We start from the raw sequence: 21,688 nt of genomic DNA, 5'->3' as shown, positions 1-21,688 counted from the left end.
TTGGTTCTTCTAAGGGCGCCGCATTCAGACATGGTCGAATTTTTCCTCTACAAATGTTGCTTCAGATTTCAGGCAATTATGCAACGAATCTGCAGCAACATTTGCATATTTGACAGGTAATTCAGACGTTGCAGATATTACAGCGGATTTCAGTTTCTGCATTGCAAAGGCTGAAATCCGCAGAGAAATTCCGCTGCTTCTCCGCAACAAAATTCTGCACCGCAGTCTAATTTCCGCAACGTTTGAACTAAGTTACCTAAAAATGTATAAAAACCAATGTAAAAAATGGCTGCTGTGGACTGTCTGCAGTGGAATTCAACAGCAATTCTGCCACATCTGAATGTGCCCTTAGAGTGCCTGGCAGAGCATTGTATGGGCTGATTGAAAGGCATGCACAACACTAAACCCCTCCTCTCCCAGGATAGCCAACAATAGCCAATCAAAGCGGAATGGCTACAGCGCTCATCTAAACGCATTTGCGCCTTTATTCTAGCAATTGGTAGGAGTTTCAGCACTTGTCAAAACTTCTTCTATGATTTGTCAAAAGTTTTATGAAATAACAGTGGCGCTTTAACAAATAGTGTCCCTCTAAATCGGTAGGCTAATTTCATTATAAATGTTGGAAATACGCAGGGCTGAAAACAGTACTTTAACCCTCTAGATTTTTAAATGATTCCAATTATTATGATGATTATTTATAAATCAATCTCAAAAATGAACATTAACTGATATATTTTTATTTCTTTCTGCCAGAAATTGTTAACAAATCAAAACATGAAATTAGAGCTACATCAGCTCTTTCACAACCAGATATATTTAAGAAGATTTCTAGAGTCTCAACAATGAAACGATTATTTGACTTGAAGAGACCGAGAATGAAAAGATCTACAGTTTTTCCAACAGGAGTTAAAGTTTGCCCACAAGAATCAGTGAAACAAATCATTGCAAGTCACCTGGCGTACTACAGACTCCGAGGTAATTACAACTAACAGGTTTAGGTCTTATGAATGGAGCTTGTACAGAGGCTGGCGTATTATGCCTTGTTACTGCATCGCATCACAGAGATATTGTGTCCTAGACCAGGGAATACTGTAGCTCCATAATACAGCATGCGATGGAACATAGCACAATAAAAATAGAGGCACAAGGCCATATAGACTTCTATGGGTGCCATATTACTGCTTTGTTAAACCATGAAGTTGTACGGAGCCATATTACAGTAGTATGCATGAGGCCTAAGTCTGGGGCTATATACCTACAGTCCTTCGGAATATATAATGTCAAACAAGAGTGACATGTCATGCTACTTTGTGCTGGCCCCCCATCCTTTGGATAGGTCATCAGTATGAAAAACGGTCCCGTGGCCTGACAACCCCTTTAACACTTTAAATACACAGTGCAGCAAATTTTAGCTTGACTTTTTCAATGGCTTTTGTTGTAATAAGTGTCAAATTAAATTTGATGCAACTGTGTATTTAACACGATAATTAACCCCTTAACGACCGCCCACCGTCTTTTGACGTCAGGCGGTGCATGTACTCAGTCTACAACGACGCCTTTTGGCGTCGCTGTAGTAGAGGGGGTTTAGCGGCACCCTGGTGAAGTCTGCACTAAAAACCGGCTGTAAGTAACAGGTCCGGTTCTTAGTGCAGCCATCAGGACCTGCCGATTTCGTCGTAACAGCATGTGACCGCTGTGACAGCCAATCACAGCGGTCACATGCTGTTACTGTGTACAGAGCCGCCGGGAGTGTCTTAATGACAGCTCCTGCTCTAAGAACGAGCTGTTGCTACCAGCTCTGTTCTTAGAGCAGTGATCAGGAGCCAATAGTATTGGTTCCTGATCTTTTATGTTCACTATGAGATCCAATCATAGTGATTACTAAAGTAAAATAAAAGTAAAAACATGTATCTGTTTATCCTCACTCTGTTCTAGCTGTGGAGAGAAACAGATACAAGTGTGTCAGTGTCCCCTCACAAAATCACTTGTTCCTCACACACAGTTTAAAAAACAACAACCATTTTTTCAGTATTTTATAGTATATACATATATATATATAAATATAAGTATATTTACTGTATATACTAAGAATTGTACTATAAACTACTTTCTTTTTAGGGTACGCTGTTAGACGGCGTGTACGCTGTTAGATGGCGTAGGGTGCTGTTCTGGGCTTGGGTTTATGGTTTGTGTTAGGCGTAGGGTTTAGGTTTAGGTTTGAAAAAAAAAAAAACGTAAAAAAATAAATAAAAAAAAAAGTTTAATTCCTTTAGTGTTCTTAGTTGATTAGTTGATAAAAAAATTGAAACCGCTAGTTCCATTTATTATTTGCGGTTTAGACTGTATTATCATTATGGCTGCCAGAAGATACAGCGTTGAGGAAGCCTATCAGATGCTATGCTCAGATACGGATTCTGCATCTGAAGTTGAGCTTTTACTTGAAAGCGACAGCGAAAGTGTCGCTTCAAGGGATTCTATGGATATGAGACCCAGCACCAGTGATATGGGAGACGGTGCAGTTGCCACAACGTCCGTTCAAAGTGCAGCCCCTGAAATTGCACAACCCCACCAAACCGATTTAGTGTGGGAACCCACAAGTTTATTTTCTCCCACCATAAATGACTTTATTGCTACTCCTGGCATAAGTCCCAATGTCAGTAATTTTTCACCACTAAATTATTTTAATATTTTTATTACGGACCATGTTTTGGAACATTTTGTGCAGGAAACAAATTTGTATGCCTGGCAGTACATTGCAAATAAGCCTTCGTCACCTCATGGCAGGTTGTGGAATCCCACAAATGCAATGGAAATAAAAAAAATTCTGGGCCTCACCCTTAACATGGGAATTATAAAAAAAACCTCTATTAGGTCATATTGGGCATCAAGCCCTATACATGCCACCCCTATTTTTTCTGCCATTATGTCACGCAGCAGGTACGAAATACTTATGCGATTTCTCCACTTTAGTGACAACCTACAGGCACCCCCTTCCAGCGACAGAAGCCGTGACCGGCTGTATAAATTAAATTAAGGCCTTTGCTAAATTTTCTTAATTCCTCCTTTTTAGGAGCATATACCCCTGAACAAAATTTAGCAGTGGATGAATCGCTAATGAATTTCAAAGGGCGTCTCTCATTCCACCAATTCATACCCTCAAAAAGTGCAAAATACAGGATAAAGATCTACAAGTTATGTGAAAGCACTACTGGCTACACATGTGCATTTAAGATCTACGAGGGTAAAGACAGTGAATTTAATCCACCAGGGTGCCCTCCAAATATTGGTACCACTGGTAAGATTGTGTGGGATTTAATTGGCCCTTTCCTACACATGTGTATACATGTATACACGGACAGTTTTTATACCAGTGTGCCATTGTTTAGCGCCCTTCATTGTGCCAACACTGGAGCCTGTGGCACAATACGCAGGAATCGCAAAGGTTTCCCACGTCAACTTGTGGATAAAAAACTACGAAAGGGGGAGTCATGCACTTTTCAAATTGAGAAGATGCTGGCTTTAAAATTTCGTGACCGCAAGGACGTCTACATGATCAGCACTATCCATACAAGTGCAACAGCAACTGTTAGAGAACGTGGGGCCTCTGCAGATAGACAAAAGCCTGTGTGTGTCATCGGCTATAACAAATTCATGGGTGGGGTAGATTTGTGCGAACAGATGTTACAACCCTAGGGGGGATTTACACGAGCGTGTATTCGGTCCGTGCGGGCCGCGTGGTTTTCACGCGGCACGCATGGACCAATACAAGTCTATGGGGCAGTACAGACAGTCCGTGCTTTTTGTGCAGCGTTTGTCTGCTGCGCAAAAAGCGCGACAGGTTCAATAACTCTGCGTATTTCGCGCATCACGCACCCATTGAAGTCAATGGGTGCGTGAAAACCACGCAGGTTGCACGGAAGCACTTCCGTGCGAACCGACTTAAACTGCGCACCAGCTGTCAAAAGGATGAATGTAAACAGAAAAGCACCACGTGCTTTTCTGTTTCCGAACATCCAAACGGAGTGTCTTTGCGATGAGCGAAGCCGGACAAGTAAACCGAACTTCACCGGGTTCGGCCGAACTCGTTTTGGCCGAACCCGGCAAAAACATTATCGGTACGCGACGTCAGGAGATAGTCACTGTTCATGGTGCTGAAAGAGTTAAACTGTTTCAGCACCATGGACAGTGACTTCCGATCCCAATATACATGAACCTGTAGAAAAAAAAACGAAGTTCTGACTTACCGATAAATCCCGGCTTCTTCCTCCAGTCTGACCTCCCGGGATGACAATTCAGTCCAAGTGACAGCTGCAGCCAATCACAGGCCAAGCACAGGCTGCAGCGGTCACATGGACTGGCGCGTAATCCAGGGAGGTGGGGCCCGATGTCGAGAGGCGCGTCACCAAGGACGCGTCACCAAGGCAACGGCCGGGAAGTTCTCGGTAAGTACGAACATTTTCTTTTTTTTCAACAGGTTTTTCGATATTGTGTTCGGCATTCACTGTCGAGGGTGCTGAAAGAGTTAGCTCTTTCAGCACCTTGGACAGTGACGGCCGTTGACTAGCCTCATCTCTATGATGGCGGCTGAGCGAAAATCACGCAGCCGCGCATCAGACACGGATGACACACGCAGCTGTCAAATGGTTTTTGCGCGCGCAAAATGCAGCGTTGTTTGCGCGCGCAAAAACGCAACGTCCGTCTGTATCTCCCCTTATCTGGTTAAATGGAAAACCAGAACGTGGTATAAGAAAGTGGCAATATACCTCATCCAGGTTGCGATGCACAATGCATTTGTCCTGTACAAAAAATCAGCGGGCAGGGCTACATTCTTTGAATTTCAGGAGAAAGTCATTGAAGATCTCCGATTTCAATCTGCAGACCAGAGAGTAGTCCATGAGTCAGAGGATGTACGCCGACTTGTTGAAAAACATTTTTTACACCCCATTCCTTCAACATCTAACCAAAAATACCCAAAAAAACGGTGTCGGGTCTGCAGCAAACGAGGACAGCGAAGTGAGTCACGATATTATTGTTCCGCTGGTCCTTCCAACCCTGGTCTATGCATAAGTCCCTGTTTTGAAATCTATCATACCGTCGCACATTACTAATTTTCTTTTGTGAGCTATAAAAGTTAAAATGCAGGATTTATTTAGGATTTTATTTCTCTGTACCCCTCTTCTTCTTTTTTTTTTTTTTTTTTTTTAGGGAAGCAGCTTCGCTGTATATTTAGGAGATGCCAAAATGTAGGGTTCTTTTAGAGATTTCTTTTTTTTAATCACTTTTTTTGGGAGGGAGGGAAATATACTTTTCTAGATTGAGTCATTTTGGGATATAACCCAGTTATATAAAGTGGAATAAGGCCATGAAATTCATTCAAGATAAAATTGTGCCCTGAAAGCTTTTTATTTCCTTTTCCGTTATGACTATGTCCTGCCATAAATAGCTGTTACTGACTGGGGATACGGCATAATTTTTTATTTTTATTCTGAGGATTTCTAATAAGCGAGCTGTTCCTTATCAATACACTATGGGCTTTATTACAGTTTTGTTCTGGTTTTTGGTGGACCTCTTACACCCGACAATACTTCTAGAAATAGCGACATTAATTTGGGGAGTAGTGGTCCTTTACTGTATCTATACATACGGTGTGGGACACTGCCCCTTTATATATTCCACAGGTGATTGGTTGTTTTGTGCACATGGCGGTTCCTACCTTGCCGGGCAGGGGCTTGTTATGGTGTACCGCGTCACTTGGCACATTTGTCCCTTATATAGGGATTGATGGAGCTAAAGAGACGTTGTATGACCAGTCACTTTGAATAATAAAGTCATTACAGCCCTACAAATTTTCTTTCATCCTGTGAACATGCTCTAGTTTTCCACATAGCTGGATACATTCTTCCTCCTTTTTTTTGGATATATTGCATTTTTCCGCCAACAGTTTAATACATTTTCCCACTCTAACTTACTATGTATCAGAGCAGGTTGATATACATAATGTCTATGGACTGACATGATTTCAGGACAGCTGCTTTCTTAGCACGACATAGTCATAGGGTGTAGAAACTGTTAGGGACATATATTTCTCAATCTAGAAAAGTAGAATCCTCCCATTTTCAAGCAAAATGTGTGTCCTGAAAGCCTCCGGGTGCTCCCTTCCTTTTGGGTCCTGCCGTGTGTCCAGGAAACGCATTAGGGCCACAATGGGGATATTTTTGAACACAGGAGAAACAGGGTGATACATTTTCTGGTGCATTTCCTTATTCTCATGTCCTCTGTACAAGAAATCTGACCTTAAAATGACACATTTGTGAAAAAAAGTGAAATAAAATCTTCTTTCCACCTGCTTTGCATTAATTCCTGCGAAAACTGTGGGGTCAAAATACTTAGTACACACCTAGATGAATACCTTAAGGGGTCTAGTTTTCAAAATGGGGTCATTTATGGGGAGTTTCTATCTTTTTGGCAGCTCAGTGCCTCTATAAATGTGTAATGGGACCTGAAACATTTTCAAGCAAAATGTGTGTCCTGAAAGTCTTCGGGTGCTCCCTCCCTTTCGGGCCCTGCCGTGTGTCCAGGCAACGCATTAGGGTCACAATGGGGGCATTTTTGAAAACAGGAGAAACAGGGTGATAGATTTTGGGTTGTGTTTCTTCATTCTCATGGTCGCTTTACAAAGAAATCGGTCTTCAAACTGAAACTTTTATATAAAAAGTGTTTGTTTTTTTTATTTCACCTGCTATGCATTAAATTTAGCAAAAAACTGTGTGGTCAAAATACTCACTACACCCCTAGATAAATACCTTAAGGTGTCTAGTTTTCTAAATGGAGTCGTTTATGGGGAGTTTCTATCGTTCTGGTAGTTCACCTGCTATGCATTAAATGTGGGGTCAAAATACTTACAACACCCCTTTATAAATACCTTAAGGGGTGTAGTTTTCAAAATGGTGTCACTTGTGGGGGTTTCCACCATTCTGACACCTATGAGCCTCTGAAAACCTGGCTTGGTGCAGGAAAACAAAATGTACTTCAAAATGTATAAAATTATTACTAAACTTGTAAGTCTTCTAAATTTCTCTCCAAAAAATTTTTTTTTTCAAAAGTGCTGCAAAAAGAGTAAAGTGATGGAAATATATATTTAATAAAAAAATTGTACAGTATGTATGTACATATGTGACATATTGCAGTTAAAAATAGGGAAAAATGATAATTTTTACAAAATTTCTTCAATTTTTCTATTTTTTAATTAATTTCCGCAAATCGTATCAGTCTACTTTTACCACTAAAATAAAGTACAACATGTGACGAAAAAACAATGTCAGAATTACTTGGATATTCAAAACTTTCGCAGAGTTATTCTCTGATAAAGTCAGACATACCAGATTTAACAAATCTGGCTTGGTCATTAAGGTATTTTCAGGCCCGGTCATTAAGGGGTTAAAGATTGCTACATCTGTATATCAATAAGAAAGACATAGTCAGAAAGTTGCACACAACAGTTGCAGTTCAAGATCTTGCAAAATATTACATTGACAACTTAGGCCGGATTCACACGAGCGTGTGCGTTTTGCGTGTGCAAAAAACGCTGCGTTTTGCGCGCGCAAAAGGCACGTAACATCTCTGTGTGTCATCAGCATATGGTGCGCGGCTGTGTGATGTTTGGATGTTTGTAAACAGAAAAGCACGTGGTGCTTTTCTGTTTTCATTCATACTTCTCACTGCTGTTTGCGCGAATCACGCGCGTCCCACGGAAGTGCTTCCGTGTGGTGCGCGTGATTTTCACGCACCCATTGACTTCGTGATGCGTGAAATACGCACAAAGAACGGACATGTCGTGAGTTTTACGCAGCGGACTCACGCTGCGCAAAAATCACAGACTGTCTGCACTGCCCCATAAACTAATATAGGTCCGTGCGAGGCGCCTGAAAATCACGCGCGTTGCACGGACGTATGTCACGTTCATCTGAATAAGCCCTTAGAGAGATTAAATAGACAAAGAGATAGATAGATAGATAGATAGATAGATAGATAGATAGATAGATAGATAGATAGATAGATAGATAGATAGATAGATAGATAGATAGATAGATAGATAGATAGATAGATAGATAGATAGGTATGTTTAATTTTACCAGCCATTACCATATTTTGAATTAATGATTATAAACTGTATTATAGTCCAAAAAAACAACCCAATTTTTTTCCTGTAACAAAATTATTATTAAAAGCTGAGCATCATGAGAATACAATCTACTCTTTGCTGTGCTTATTATTAGTCAACCAATTGCCAGGACAATTGAAGAAAAAAAACCTCATAAGTATAGTGCTGTGTTGACAAATTTATCTACCTTAGGCTGTTTTCACATCACTTCCGTTCATGTGTTCCGTACGACATTTCCATCAGAGGAACAAAGCCAAACGATGACTATAGCTTCCGTTTGCATTACCATTGATTCCAATGATAATGCTTCCATTGTAGTTGGTTTCCATTTGTTTCTGTTCAGTAAAGATTCAGTTTTTTTCTCGGAAACAATAGCGTAGTTGACTACTGGAAAGGAACTACTGGGACAATCTTCACAAATTCAGCTGCTTTACAGAATTTTCACATGCATGTAAATATGCTACATGTATCGAATTTTAAAATATTTTTATTTTGTGTTCCATTAGTAGTGTCACTTCAGATGCAATATAGGCTTGTTTTCAATAACCTTGTAATATTTACTGCGGTGCAGTATTATCAAAGGACCTTTGTGTCTATTACACTATTACTACTGTGTAAAATGTTATTGTGCCAGGAGCTGTGGGATAATAAAATTGGCCCCATACACAGATGAGACCATTTACCGCAATAATTTTTTTTTATGTATAACAGAAATGGGAACGTGGAACATCATATCAACTGCAAAGACTTCATTTACCTCAGGATTGAGGTTTGATTTGGTTTTAAATGATAGATTTATAGCATGTTCAATGTGGGGTAGTTAATATGGAGTTTTATCTAGTAAAGAAACAGTCAAAGGGTTTGGTTTATAGTTGCATCAGTCCTTAATGGGGTCAATATATCAATTCTGTTATGGAACTTCAAAGTTAAAAAGAATGTTTTTGAGAGATATTTCTATTCAGCTACATGGATTGTCAAATGTAATACAAGTTATAATTCATAGGGGAAAAATATGTGTTTAATGTTTAATCAATGCCTTAAAGCAGATGGTTGGAAATGGTTCTCATTTTACAATTTTAAAGGTTTCCATCCACTAATATCTTATTGTTTTATATACTTCTGTGCACTGTGATAACATTTCACACAAATTATTTTTATTTCTTCCATTTTTGCATCTAAGGGTATGTTCACACGGCGGGGGTCCGTAACGGCTGAAATTACGGGGATGTTTCAGCCTGAAAACATCCCCGTAAATTCAGCCGTACCGGCATGTGCAGGCGCTTGAACGCCGCGTCAATTACGGCCGTAATTAGCGCTGCTATTCATTGGAGTCAATGAATAGCGGCTCCAATTACGGCCAAAGAAGTGACAGGTCACTTCTTTGACGCGGGCGTCTATTTGCGCGCCGTCATTTGACAGCGGCGCGTAAATATACGCCTCGTGTGAACAGACAAACGTCTGCCCATTGCTTTCAATGGGCAGATGTTTGTCAGCGCTATTGAGGCGCTATTTTCAGACGTAATTCGGGGGAAAAACGCCCGATTTACGTCGCATAGTTTGAATGATTAAAAATGATTACTCAGAACAGCTTCAGAAAAGACATAGTTCCAGCAAAATGTTGGTATGCTCTAATAACATTTACTGAGTAGGTTGTTGTTGCTTTTGCCTTAGGGCACGTGCTGTTTTTATTGGAGTACACCAAATCAGATACACTGTGTTAGGCCTTCATCACACAGTGCATATTAGCTGCAGATTTTGAATGCATTTTTAAAGCCAGAATCCGATTTGGATCCAGGAGAGTAGACCTATCAGGCCTTCCTTTATATATTTCCTCAGTTTAGGTTGCATTGCTTGTTTTGGCTTAAAAAACATACATGCAAAATCTGCAGCAAGTGAACAAATCCTTAGTGTGGTGGTGCATCCGCAGTCATCAGCCACTATCACAGTTTACTAGATAAGTGGCTGTGAACTTTTGAAGTGGCAAGAGACTTTGACAGGACTAGTCTCTTAGTTCCATAGAGAAGGAAAGAAGAGAAAATCACCAGGCTTATTGGCACTTTTGATTCTAAACAACCAGAAATTATGAAAATATTGAAAAGGTATTAGCGTATCCTTAGTGCAGATATGGACCTCGTAGATCAGATTACTCGCCAGCCATCAATTACGTTCCGTAAAGGGAAGAATATTAGGGACAGGGTGATGCAAAGTTGCTTTGATCCCATATCACGCAAAGGTACATGGTTGGATAGAAAGGTCCCAGGTACATACAAATGCAGTAGCTGTAGAGCATGCAACTTTATCCAGAATGGGAGAAAATTCAAATGTGTCACGACAGGAATTGAGTTTGATATACGAGATTATGTGAACTGTAAAACAGCAGGAGTGGTATATACATCTTATCACATGTCCATGCCCACTAAATTATGTGGGTAAAACCATTCGGAAATTTAGTTGTCGAATTAAGGAACATGTACGGGATGTGACAAACATGAGAGATACTCCCATATCTAAGCATGTACATGATAAATATCATGGCAGAGCAGAATGCCTAAAATTCCAGGCGATTGAATTGGTGCGACCTCCAAGACGTGGAGGAGATTGGGATAACTTAATCCTTAGAAAGGAGGCGCAGTGGATCTATAGACTGGCATGTACACAGCCAGAGGGCCTGAATGCACAGACGAATTTTACCTGTTTCATCTGAATAAGGTTAATAGCAGACATAGATTCTGCCTCTGATATTCTCTATGATCATCGTAGCATGGTGTCAGTTTTTGATACAGTTATTATATTATGGTTACTTATTTCTTGCTCAGGTATAAAAGTACATATAAAAACATTCCTCATCCATAATTGTTTGCACAGAGTGTCGATTTGATGTAAAGATGTCAGACTGTTGTGTTGAGTTGAACGACAGTCTTAATTCCCAGTCGAGTATTGGTAGCTCCATCCCTGAGATGGGAGGGCTTAAGGCGGTAATGAGATGCGCTCCATGGCCTTTCATTGCGCCTGCACGATCGGCGTGTGGTGATGTTGATCTTCCGGGTGTGTCAGCTGACGCGCCGGGAGTCACATGGCCGCGCGTCATAGATCGCGTGGACGATGGTGATTGGTCGTGTACGAGGCTCTGCCTCAGCCCAGGGGGAGGAGCATAAATTATATCAACTCTGAGTCCTTAGAGATGCGTGCCACTGACATCCATGCGAGCACGCTTCCGTGTGTGTAGCAGAATATCTGTTACAATCATCTATCACTGGCACTTTAGCTAGACTATGATAATACATTGACCCCTGATGAATTGATACATAGAAACGTGTAGGGTCTAAGGAGAAGGGATTATAGCGTAGATGTCAGGAGTATCGTTGGGTAACCTTAGCACTGGGGTTACTAGGAACGGGAATGGCTGGTTCCAGTGTACTCTTAGAGGTTCCCATCTACTGACGCACCAATGTTTAACTATGATCCACTATACATCTTTCTAAAGCAAACTAGGGGGGTTCGCAAATGAATCAGTGATTGCAATATATATTTAATACGTTTTTAAACAAGCACAGTTGGGGCTTTTTCTCACAGGGGTGATTGTACCCCTGTTTTTAGAGAGTTTTCTAAATAAAATTTAACAATTTTACTCATTATACAATGCTGTGAACTTTTCCCAACATCTATTGCCAATTACATCATTATTATTATTCTACATTGGTTATGCTATATAAGACTTCGTTCACATCTGCGTCGGGACTCCGTCTGACCTTTCCGTAAGGAGAACTAGTGAACAGAATCCAAAACTGAAACAAACGAAAACCATAGGTTTCCGTTTGCATCACCATTGATTTCAATGGTGACAGATCCGGTGCAAATGGTTTCCATTTGTCACCATTTTGTACGGGTTCCGTTATTTTAACAGAATGAATAGCCCAGCCGACTACAGTATTGATTCTGTTAAAACAACGGAACCCTTCCACAACGTTGACAAACTAAAACCATTTGCACCGGATCCATCACCACTAAAATCAATAGTGATGCAAACGAAAACCTATGACTTCCATTAGTTTCAGTTTGGATTTTGTTCATGGGTTCCCCCGACTGAAAGCTCCGACAGAACCCATGAACTGAGTCCTGACGCAGATGTGAACGAAGCCTTAGACCACAAAGGGATTCTTCTTATTAACCCATGAAGAAGCCAATTATAGCAGCGATATGCATGGAGTGTCTTTCCCCATATGGTCCCTGAGCTGCTCCTTTATTCCTCTTCATAATTTTTAATGTAAAGTATTTTCTTATTTGTAGGAATCAGATTTTTGCTTATTTGCTTTTGTAATAATATGTTACATTGTTAGGCCCTCTTCACATCACGTCTATTAACTCTGTTTAGTATGTATGGTGGGAAAGCTCCCGACGTACACAGTAAACATGTCCATAAGGCTCCATTAGCCTTTGTCAGGTTGGTATACGTCGGAATAACTTTTTTTTTTTTTTTTGAAGGGTGGAATAGCGTTGTAGACAACGCTATTCCACCTTGAGGTATTCCATAAAAAATGTTACCACATACTGTAGTTTATGTATTTTAAACATGGGGGCCTATGGTAATGTTGTGTTAGGCATCTGTCACATGTGTAAGTTAAACGTATGCCTCGGGAAGCCCCAGTGACATACTGTAACTAGAGCTACTTGTACAGCTTCTCTTCCTGGGAACTCCAGCCCTGGCAAAGCTCCTGCCAGGGCATAACTAGGAAAGACTGGGCCCCATAGCAAACTTTAGACTGGGCCCCCCTCCCCTAACTGCCACACACAGTTCCCCTTCTGAATAGTGCCCCCTTTAGATTCTGCCACACAACCCCCATTTAAATTGTGCCTTACAGCCCCCCCTATAGACAGTGTAACACCCCCTTGTAGACAGTGCCATACAGCCACCCTGTAGATAGCGCCATACAACTCCCCTGTAGATAGTGCCATACAGCCCCCTGTATAGTACAATACAGCACCCCCTGTAGATAGCGCCCCCGCCTCCCCCTGTAGTTACTGCCACACAGCCCCCTCTGTAGATAGCGTCCTCACCTCCCCCTCATAGAGTGCCATACAGCCCCCCCTGTAGAAAGCACCATGCAGCCCCCCTGTAGATAGTGTCACATAGCTCCCTTGTAGATAGTGCCATACAGCCCCCTTGTAGATAGCACCACACTACCCCCCTCCTGTAGATAGCGCCATGCAGCCCCCCTGTAGATAGTGTCACATAGCTCCCTTGTAGATAGTGCCATACAGCCCCCTTGTAGATAGCACCACACAACCCCCCTCCTGTAGATAGCACCATACAGCCCCCCCCCCTGTCGGTAGCACCATGCCGCATCCCCCTGTAGATTGTACCATACAGTTCCCTGCCTGTAGATACTGCCATACAGTCCCCCCTGTAGATAGCACCATACAGCAGCCCCCCCTGTGGATAATGCCACACCACCACCCCGACTGTAGATAGCGCCCCCAAAACAAGTAAAATAAAAAAAAATTATAATCACCTAGGTCCCGTTCTCACCGCGAATTAATCTTCTACACAGCCTCCTTAGCGCGACCTACACCGTTTACGAGAACGGGGTTCCCGAACCCCTCGTCTGCACCGAAGTCACTCAAGGACTGCAGCATTCGGCTTTTTCCGGCGCTGCCTCAGAGAATGAATGGAGCGGCAGTGCGCATGAGCGACATGCCGCTCGGTTCAAACAAGGGGTTCGGGACCCCCATTCCCGTAAACTTATATATATTTTATTTTTTATTTAAAAATGTTATCATAATAAATTGTATAACTTAACGCAATTCAAGAAAAATTAAGGATGAAAACATCTGTATGTTTTATTGTTTTTCATTTTTTTATATTGGCATGGTCTTGTTTCTATATTAATAAGGAGATTATTTGATTTTGTGATGCACTATATTGGGGTGTGTCTGCTATTTTGCTCTCTTTACTTTTTCCCTCTACATATATAGTTTGGTCAATTTCAGGAGCACCCCCTGGGTTTTCTAATTTGTAACATTCATTATTTATAGTGACTGCTTTGATAGCTCTACTGTGCTCAGCATCATTAAGTACAGTCTCTTGCCGTTATGTGTTTGTCCTAACTCCTAGGCTATGTTCACACAGAGGAATTTTTGTGGTAGAATCCGCAGCGGATTCCACCTCTAAATTATGCCTCCCATTTATTTAAATGGGAAGCGGACGCTTCTTTTTCCCGCTAGCTGATTTTTTTAGCTAGTGGACAAAAGAAGCCTCATGCCCGATTTTCGAGCGGATTCCACCCAAACCTCCCACTGAAGTGAATGACTGCTGTCGGCAGGAACAATTCTCCGGCTGATTTTCCGCCAAGAAAAATCCACCGTATAAACATAGCCTTATAGTTCCACTATATTCTGACCATCATAGGTGTATTTTATCCTGATTTGGTCTTCCTCTGTGACCCTGGGCCTTCAATACAATTAACAAAATCCAAAAGGGTTGTATTTCTACCCAGCTGTTAGACTGCCAGAGATATATGTTTCACCACATTCAAGTCATTACATTGTAAACATAAATTCCCAGTGGCCAAGATGATACACATAATAATAACTTTACAGCTGACAAATTACTATAATAGCACTTACTACTATAAGTACTAAACAGCTCTTACATTGCCTCAAATATTTCATAGTCTATTAACATTTGTTTAATAGCGGAGTGCAAGTTATAAATTTGTCTTATAACTATATTAGGTGGATTTTTATCTAAGTAATCTAATTGAAATGACTAGTTAATGCATCCATTCTATTCAAAAAAGAAATATATCCCTCAGATAACGGCTACACTATTAGTTATTCTTAGGCAATTGTATATTTACCATATGGTTTGTACATTACCAGATTTTAGACTTTCATATGGACCAAATTATATGTTAGGTTTAGTTGTCCATAATTTTTTTTTTTGCTGTACTCATCAGAACACAACGTATCTTGGGAGAGGGAGGTACTTAGAAAATGTTTTTTTGGGATTCTTGTGAGGATAAGCTCTTTATCAAAAGTAAATGAACTTCCTTAAAAATATGGTTAACGGTACATGCAAAAATCATGCGCAAAACATAAATCTGAGTGATTAAAGCATCGACTAACGTAACAGAAAGACTTCGATGGAAGTTCGTTCTCTTTTAGAAGAACTGATTTGCATTTTCGGGATTTGTTTAGATATAGAATAAATCTCAGTGCAGCGTTGGTTTTGTAACAGAATGTCTCATCCAGTCAGCTTGCCATGCCATGGTGACTTTATAAGATGCATGCAGATGACTTATCAATGGTGACTTGTCTGCCCTCTCAAGAGTTCTGTTTTGACAAGGAAAGATAAGCTCTTCAAAGTCACATACAATAAAATGTGAGGCGATGAGTAAAACATCAGATCTCCCAAGTGTAAATGGTGTGAAAATGGTACATATGACAAGAGAATATATCTAGTTTGACAACAAAAACTACTGTTAAAAACCACTTAAGGAAGGCAACCACATGTCTATCCTATATTCAGATGTAACGGGAAGCAATATAATGGTCCTATAATGAATACAGCAAAGGTTCTTAATCCTAAGGATGGAGAAGAATTTACTGCACAACTATCAGAGTAGTCTGTCTCGTAACATTATGACACAACTTATTACTTTGAAAAGAATGACAGTAATGTCGCTTCTCCAATTAGTGGTAAAGGGTGAGTCAGCACGAGAAAGAGGTGACAATAAACTCTGCAGCATCTGTAGCAGATGAAGAAACAGCTACTAATGACATTTCTGTATTATTCATTTTAACATTAGTTTTATTTAGAGCAAGGCTTCTTAACCTTTTTCTACTGTGGTCTTACCAGCTAGAACATGGTGATGACTTGCCCTCACCTTTGGTCAAAGTCCTTGTTAAAATGAAAATATTGCCCAATTTATCTTTCATTTGCCTCCCGAACCCAGTATAACATTGAAAAAAAGCACAAAATGTGTCAATTATGTTGCTAAATCATAGATTTCTGAAGCCAGAGAAAGGCCCGTGCAGCATAGGATTGCTTCTGTCAAAACTATCTCTGCAGCTGTGCGTCACCAACAACTGGGGGTGTCGCACTAGAGAAACCTGCCATATATTTAGAGAAATACTGATTAAGGCCACATGTATTGTACATGACTATATTACAACCTCAGATTTATAAGGAGCCATAATACAGCACCCCTGGATTTCTCTGAGTTCCTATCGTACCTCTGTATGCCCATATTTCATTTGGAGGCATGCACAGGTTTAACTGTTGTATTCTGTATGAATCCGACAGAAACAAAATTGTGCCAGGTACCATTAGTCACTGTACTGACGCACCATACAGCACAAGAGGCCAAACATGAATACTTGGTGCAAGTAAAAGTTTTCTGAACATAGTTTAAAATCAAGATGATAAAGTATAATGGCTGGGAACCAAGAATTTATACATTCCAGGTGAAGACTAGTTACTCTAATCCATACATAAGACATTGGTGTAAAAGCTGAAAATAACCCCCCATGCCTGTTGGCACCACTAGCAGCCGCTATGGCTGCTACAGCGGTAGCGACGCCATATTCAATAGTATCTGCATCCTTAGTATCTCCCCGCTCTGCTATTAAAGGGGTTTTCCCACAAGACACATGTACATGTGAGATCGCTGGAGGTCCGACCGCTGAGACCCCCAGCGATAAGGAGAATGGGGGACCGAAAATGCCCCAAAGTGCTCCATGAGAAGCAAGGGACTCCCGGGGGTATGTGCCCTGCTTGTGTGTCCGGCAGCTCTGTAAAAATGAATGGTGCACCAGTCGAGCTTGTGCACATGCATGACCGGCGCTCCGTTAATTTCTATGGAGCTTTCCTACACACAAGCCGGACACAGACCCCAGAAGTCCCATGCTTCTCATGGAGCACTTCGGGGACTTTTGGTTCCCTGTTCTCCTTATCGCTGGGGGTTTCAGGTGTCGAATCCCCAGTGATCACACATGTATCCCCTATCCTGTGGATAGGGAATACATGTATTTTGTGGGACAACCCCTTTAACTAGGCTACAGGCCGGCTTTTTAAAAAAAAATTTTTTGGGGGGTTGGGACTATCTACAAGGAGGCGGCTGTATGGTGCTATCTACAGGGAGGTCGCTGTATAGCACTATCTACAGGGAGGGGGCTCTATGGCGCTATCTACAGGTAGGGGGCTATATGGCACTATCTACAGGGAGGAGGCTTTATGGCACTATCTACAGGGAGGGGCTGTATGGTGTTATCTACAGGGAGGGGGCTGTATGGCGCTACCTATAAATGGGGCTGTATGGCACTCTCTACAGGGGGCCGTGTGGCGCTATCTACAGGGAGGGGGCTTTATGGCATTATCTACAGGGAGGGGGCTGTATGGTGCTATCTACAAGAGGGTGGAACTATAGTGCTAGCTACAGGAGGGGGCTGTATGGCCCTATCTACAGTGAGAGGGCTGTATGGCTCAATCTACAGGGAGGGGACTGTATGGTGCTATCTACAGGGAGGCGGCTGTATGGCGCTATCTACACGGAGGGGGCTTTATGGCGCTATCTACAGGGAGGGGGCTATATGGTGGTGGTATCTATAGGAGGGGGCCATATGGCGCTATCTACAGGAGGGGGGCTGTATGGCGCTATCTGCAGAGGGGCTGTATGGCGCTATCTACAGGGAGGGGGCTATATGGCACTATCTACAGGGGGCTGTATGGCGCTATCGACATGGGGGAACTATGGTGCTATCTACAGGAGGGGGCTGTATTGCCCTATCTACAGTGAGGGGGCTGTATTGCACAATCTACAGGGAGGGGGCTTTATGGCGCTATCTACAGGGAGGGGACTGTATGGGGCTATCTACAGGGAGGCAGCTGTATGGCGCTATCTACAGGGAGGGGGCTTTATGGCGCTATCTACAGGGAGGGGGCTATATGGTGCTATCTACAGGGAGGAGGCTGTATAGCACAATCTACAGGGAGGGGGCTGTATGGCGCTATCTAGAGGAGGGGGGACTGTATGGCGCTGCCTACAGGAGGTGGGGCTGTATGGCGCTCTCTGCAGGAGGGGGGCTGCATGATGCTATCTACAGAGGGCTGTATGGTATGATCTACAGGGGGCTGTATGGCACTATCTACAGGGGGCTGTATGGCAATATCTACAGTAGGTGCTGTATGCACTATCTACGGGGGGCTGTATGGCACTATCTACAAAGGGGGCTGTGTGTGACACCCAGGGGAGGGTTGGCCCAATCAAAAGTTTGCTATGGGGTCCTGTCTTTCCTAGTTATGCCCCTGCATATCTTGCTATATGAGATGTTAAACAAACATGTAAAACAAAACCGTCGGCCATCTGTTGCCCATAGACTCCCATTTAAAAAAAATATATGCGCTTAGCGTACATGTTTTTTACTGGATGGCTGTAACGGATGCCTCAGAAGGATGCCATCTGTCACCCATAAACATCCATGTTAAAAAAAAAGGTATATGTTAATGTATATGCTTTTTTACTTTCTTACAAGATTATATTGAATTGGTATCATGACAAATAGTAAATCTTAATGCAATTCAAGAAAAGTTATGGGTGAACACATCAGTAGGCCAAAGGGCACCCTGATTTTCTTTCCATTAGACATTCCCATATTAATATACAGTGGACATACTTGTATTCTAATTAGCAAATATTACATCCTTTTCAACATTGTTCAGCTACGATATGACTTAGCAGAGAAACATGGCAGAGTCCCCGAAAAGAAAAATTAATTAAAGGCCAGTCCTTTATACTTACCAGACAAGCTCTCCAGTGACGGAAACTAATTTGAATCTCAATGACCACAATTTTGTAAATCCCACATTAAATTCATTGGTACCAATGATTTTAGCTAATAAAGTTATGCATATGATAACTATATTAAAGAGGGAAACGCAGGGCACCGGAGAGCTGAAGATATGAAATAGCATTCAATATGGAAAAAATGTACACATGTATTGCCACAAGTAAAGTAAAATATACGTAAGTTAACATTACAGTGAGTGGAGAACAATATATTATAATAATATATACATATATATATATATATATATACACATATATATATATATATATATATATATATATACATACACACACACACACACACACACACACACACACACACACACACAGAATAGATATACAAAATTTAAGAATGAATAAGCTATATCTGTTGAAACCAAAATATCCCTTTACCTTTAAAGCGTAAGTAAACTTTTGCAAAAAATAAATATTACACTGCTATTAAGTTACTCTTTCTGAATACGTTACTCCTAGCAATTTTTTTCACTTCAAAGTACATTTTTTGCATCTTTTTTCACTGTTTAAAAGTCCATAACTTTCCTGGCCAGTTGCTAGAGCCGTATTTTACAGTGTGTGATGTTTGTCAGTACTATATGCAATATTTAATCTGCCATAGTTCCCATCATGCACCTATTCAGAAAGCCAATAAAAAAACAAAAAACAGGTCCTTGTGCTACAGAGTTGTCTCTTGCATCTGACATCTTGGACTTACTATAGTAAAATAAGTACAAGTCCGGCACTGCCTCCCTGTAACCCTTTCCCCTCCCTATACACTCAGCTCCAGAGTATATAGAGAGGGTACAGGGAGGCGGCGCTAGACGTACGCTTATTCTCTTACACATGATGCCTCGCGAGATTACGCTGTAAACTGTCATTTAAAACGAGATTACGCTTGCTGTGTTGTAAATTTCACACAAATGTTATCAAAGTGTCAGGATTCTGAATAGACATCCCATCCTGGCTGGTAGTGATGTCTATTCACTGTCAGGACACTTGAGTAACGTTAATGTGTGTGCATGTGGCTGCACATAGTGATCTAGCTAGATCACTATGTGCTGTGTAAATGAATGGGGAAAAGTGTATGATGCTGATTGGTCAGTGATTGGTCAGCGTCATACACTTCTCTCCACAACGCCCACTTGGTCAAAAAGTAAAACACGCCCAGTTGTTCATTAAGAAACTCATTAGCATAAAGCTAATATAGGTCATAACTCCGTCAAAAATAATCGTTTTTCTAAATAAAAAACACTGCTGTAATCTACATTACAGCGCCGATCTCTTTATGTACAAGATAGGCAACTTATAATGTGGTGACAGAGCCTCTTTAAGTTAGAAGACTTAGGCCCCTTACACATGACCGTAGTTTTAATCCGTAATTGCTGACCCGTAAGTATGGATAATCTGCTGACCCATTCATTTCTGTATGCTACGGACACCTTTCCATCTATTTACGGATCTGGCTGTAGAAATGACTTGCAAACTATAGAACATGTCCTATTACTGTTCACAATTGCGGCACAGACTCAGCCATAGAAGTCTATGGGCGCATGCATAATTGCGGAAGGCTACGGAGGTGCATCCATAGCCGTTCGTAATTGCAGAATCGTTTAAATGCAGGGGATTCTGACCTTTTCAAGGGGTTGGGACATGTTGGTGACAATATTTCTAGCCTCCCTATTTTTTTTTGCGAATCCGTAAATATGGATGCACTACGGACCATATTTGCAGACAGCGTGCCAGATATGTAGATGACTTGCGGATGACTATGGATCCGTATTTGCGGACAGTAAAAACCACTAAAACATTACGGTCGTCTGCATGAGGCCTTACACAATTTGGAAGAACTAGCTTTGCTTGCACTGACCTTTTATTATAAATCCATCCATATCGCTATTACCAATGGATACTTGAGATAATTTTTCCTTAACGAAAAACATGTCCCCTGTCAGTTACCATCGCTTACCTTCACATCAATACTAATAAATAAAAATGATTGTATAAAATACTTAAATACTTATCTTGCAATCTACTATCCGGCACTGATTTCGGTCCTCTACTCCCTGGCAGCTAGAACCAGAAGGGCTGGTACCACATATCAACACACACTACCAGCACATGTCTTCTATGAGTGTGATGTTGCTGAGTGTCGAGATCCAACGTTGACTCCCTTGGGCCATGTTATTCATCACTAAACAGCAACTCGAATAAATAAACAGCCCGGCCAAGAAATGATTGCTCATAGACTCCCCATAGTATAATTACAATGGAAAACTCTGTTTTATTACTAGAGGTTCCCTTTAATCATTTAATGTATCATATATTAATTTCCTAACCATTGTAGTAGCATCAAACATTCCTCTGGGACATAAAATGTCTAGTCTATGTCTAGTCACGTCTAGTCATAGACATTGGATAAGACCTATATAGCCTCTGCTTTTACACACAACAACGGTCTATTGCTACTTTACAAAGAACATATAGGAACAATTGTAAAAACAGAAAAAAAAATCTAAATGTAAAAACAGTTATACAATTCTGAGATATAGTCAGAATTCTAAGAAAAAGTCAGTTGTTTTTTTATTATTTTTTTTTTAATATCAGAGTTCTAACTTAACCCAGTGAAAATTCTCACTTTGCTGCTTTCACATGTTCGTATTTTTTGTCAGTATTTTTTTCTGTC

The 21,688-nt window shown here is 41.2% G+C and overlaps 1 protein-coding gene across 1 annotated transcript in view; it reads left to right on the top strand.

Moving 5' to 3' along the window:
* The first annotated feature begins 616 nt into the window (after positions 1–616).
* The window catches only part of IMPG1 (interphotoreceptor matrix proteoglycan 1), a 286,271-nt gene continuing 265,199 nt past the window's right edge, over positions 617–21,688 (top strand). Inside the window, exons 1-2 of the mRNA XM_075863690.1 lie at positions 617–644; positions 754–975. Coding sequence (XP_075719805.1) covers positions 617–644; positions 754–975 — 250 coding nt within the window. The remainder of the gene's footprint in view (positions 645–753; positions 976–21,688) is intronic.

The sequence above is a fragment of the Rhinoderma darwinii genome, chromosome 4 (assembly GCF_050947455.1).
Source record: "Rhinoderma darwinii isolate aRhiDar2 chromosome 4, aRhiDar2.hap1, whole genome shotgun sequence".
Classification (NCBI taxonomy): Eukaryota; Metazoa; Chordata; class Amphibia; order Anura; family Rhinodermatidae; genus Rhinoderma; species Rhinoderma darwinii.
Note: the sequence above shows the minus strand (reverse complement) of the source record. Positions and strands in the feature narration are given on the sequence as shown.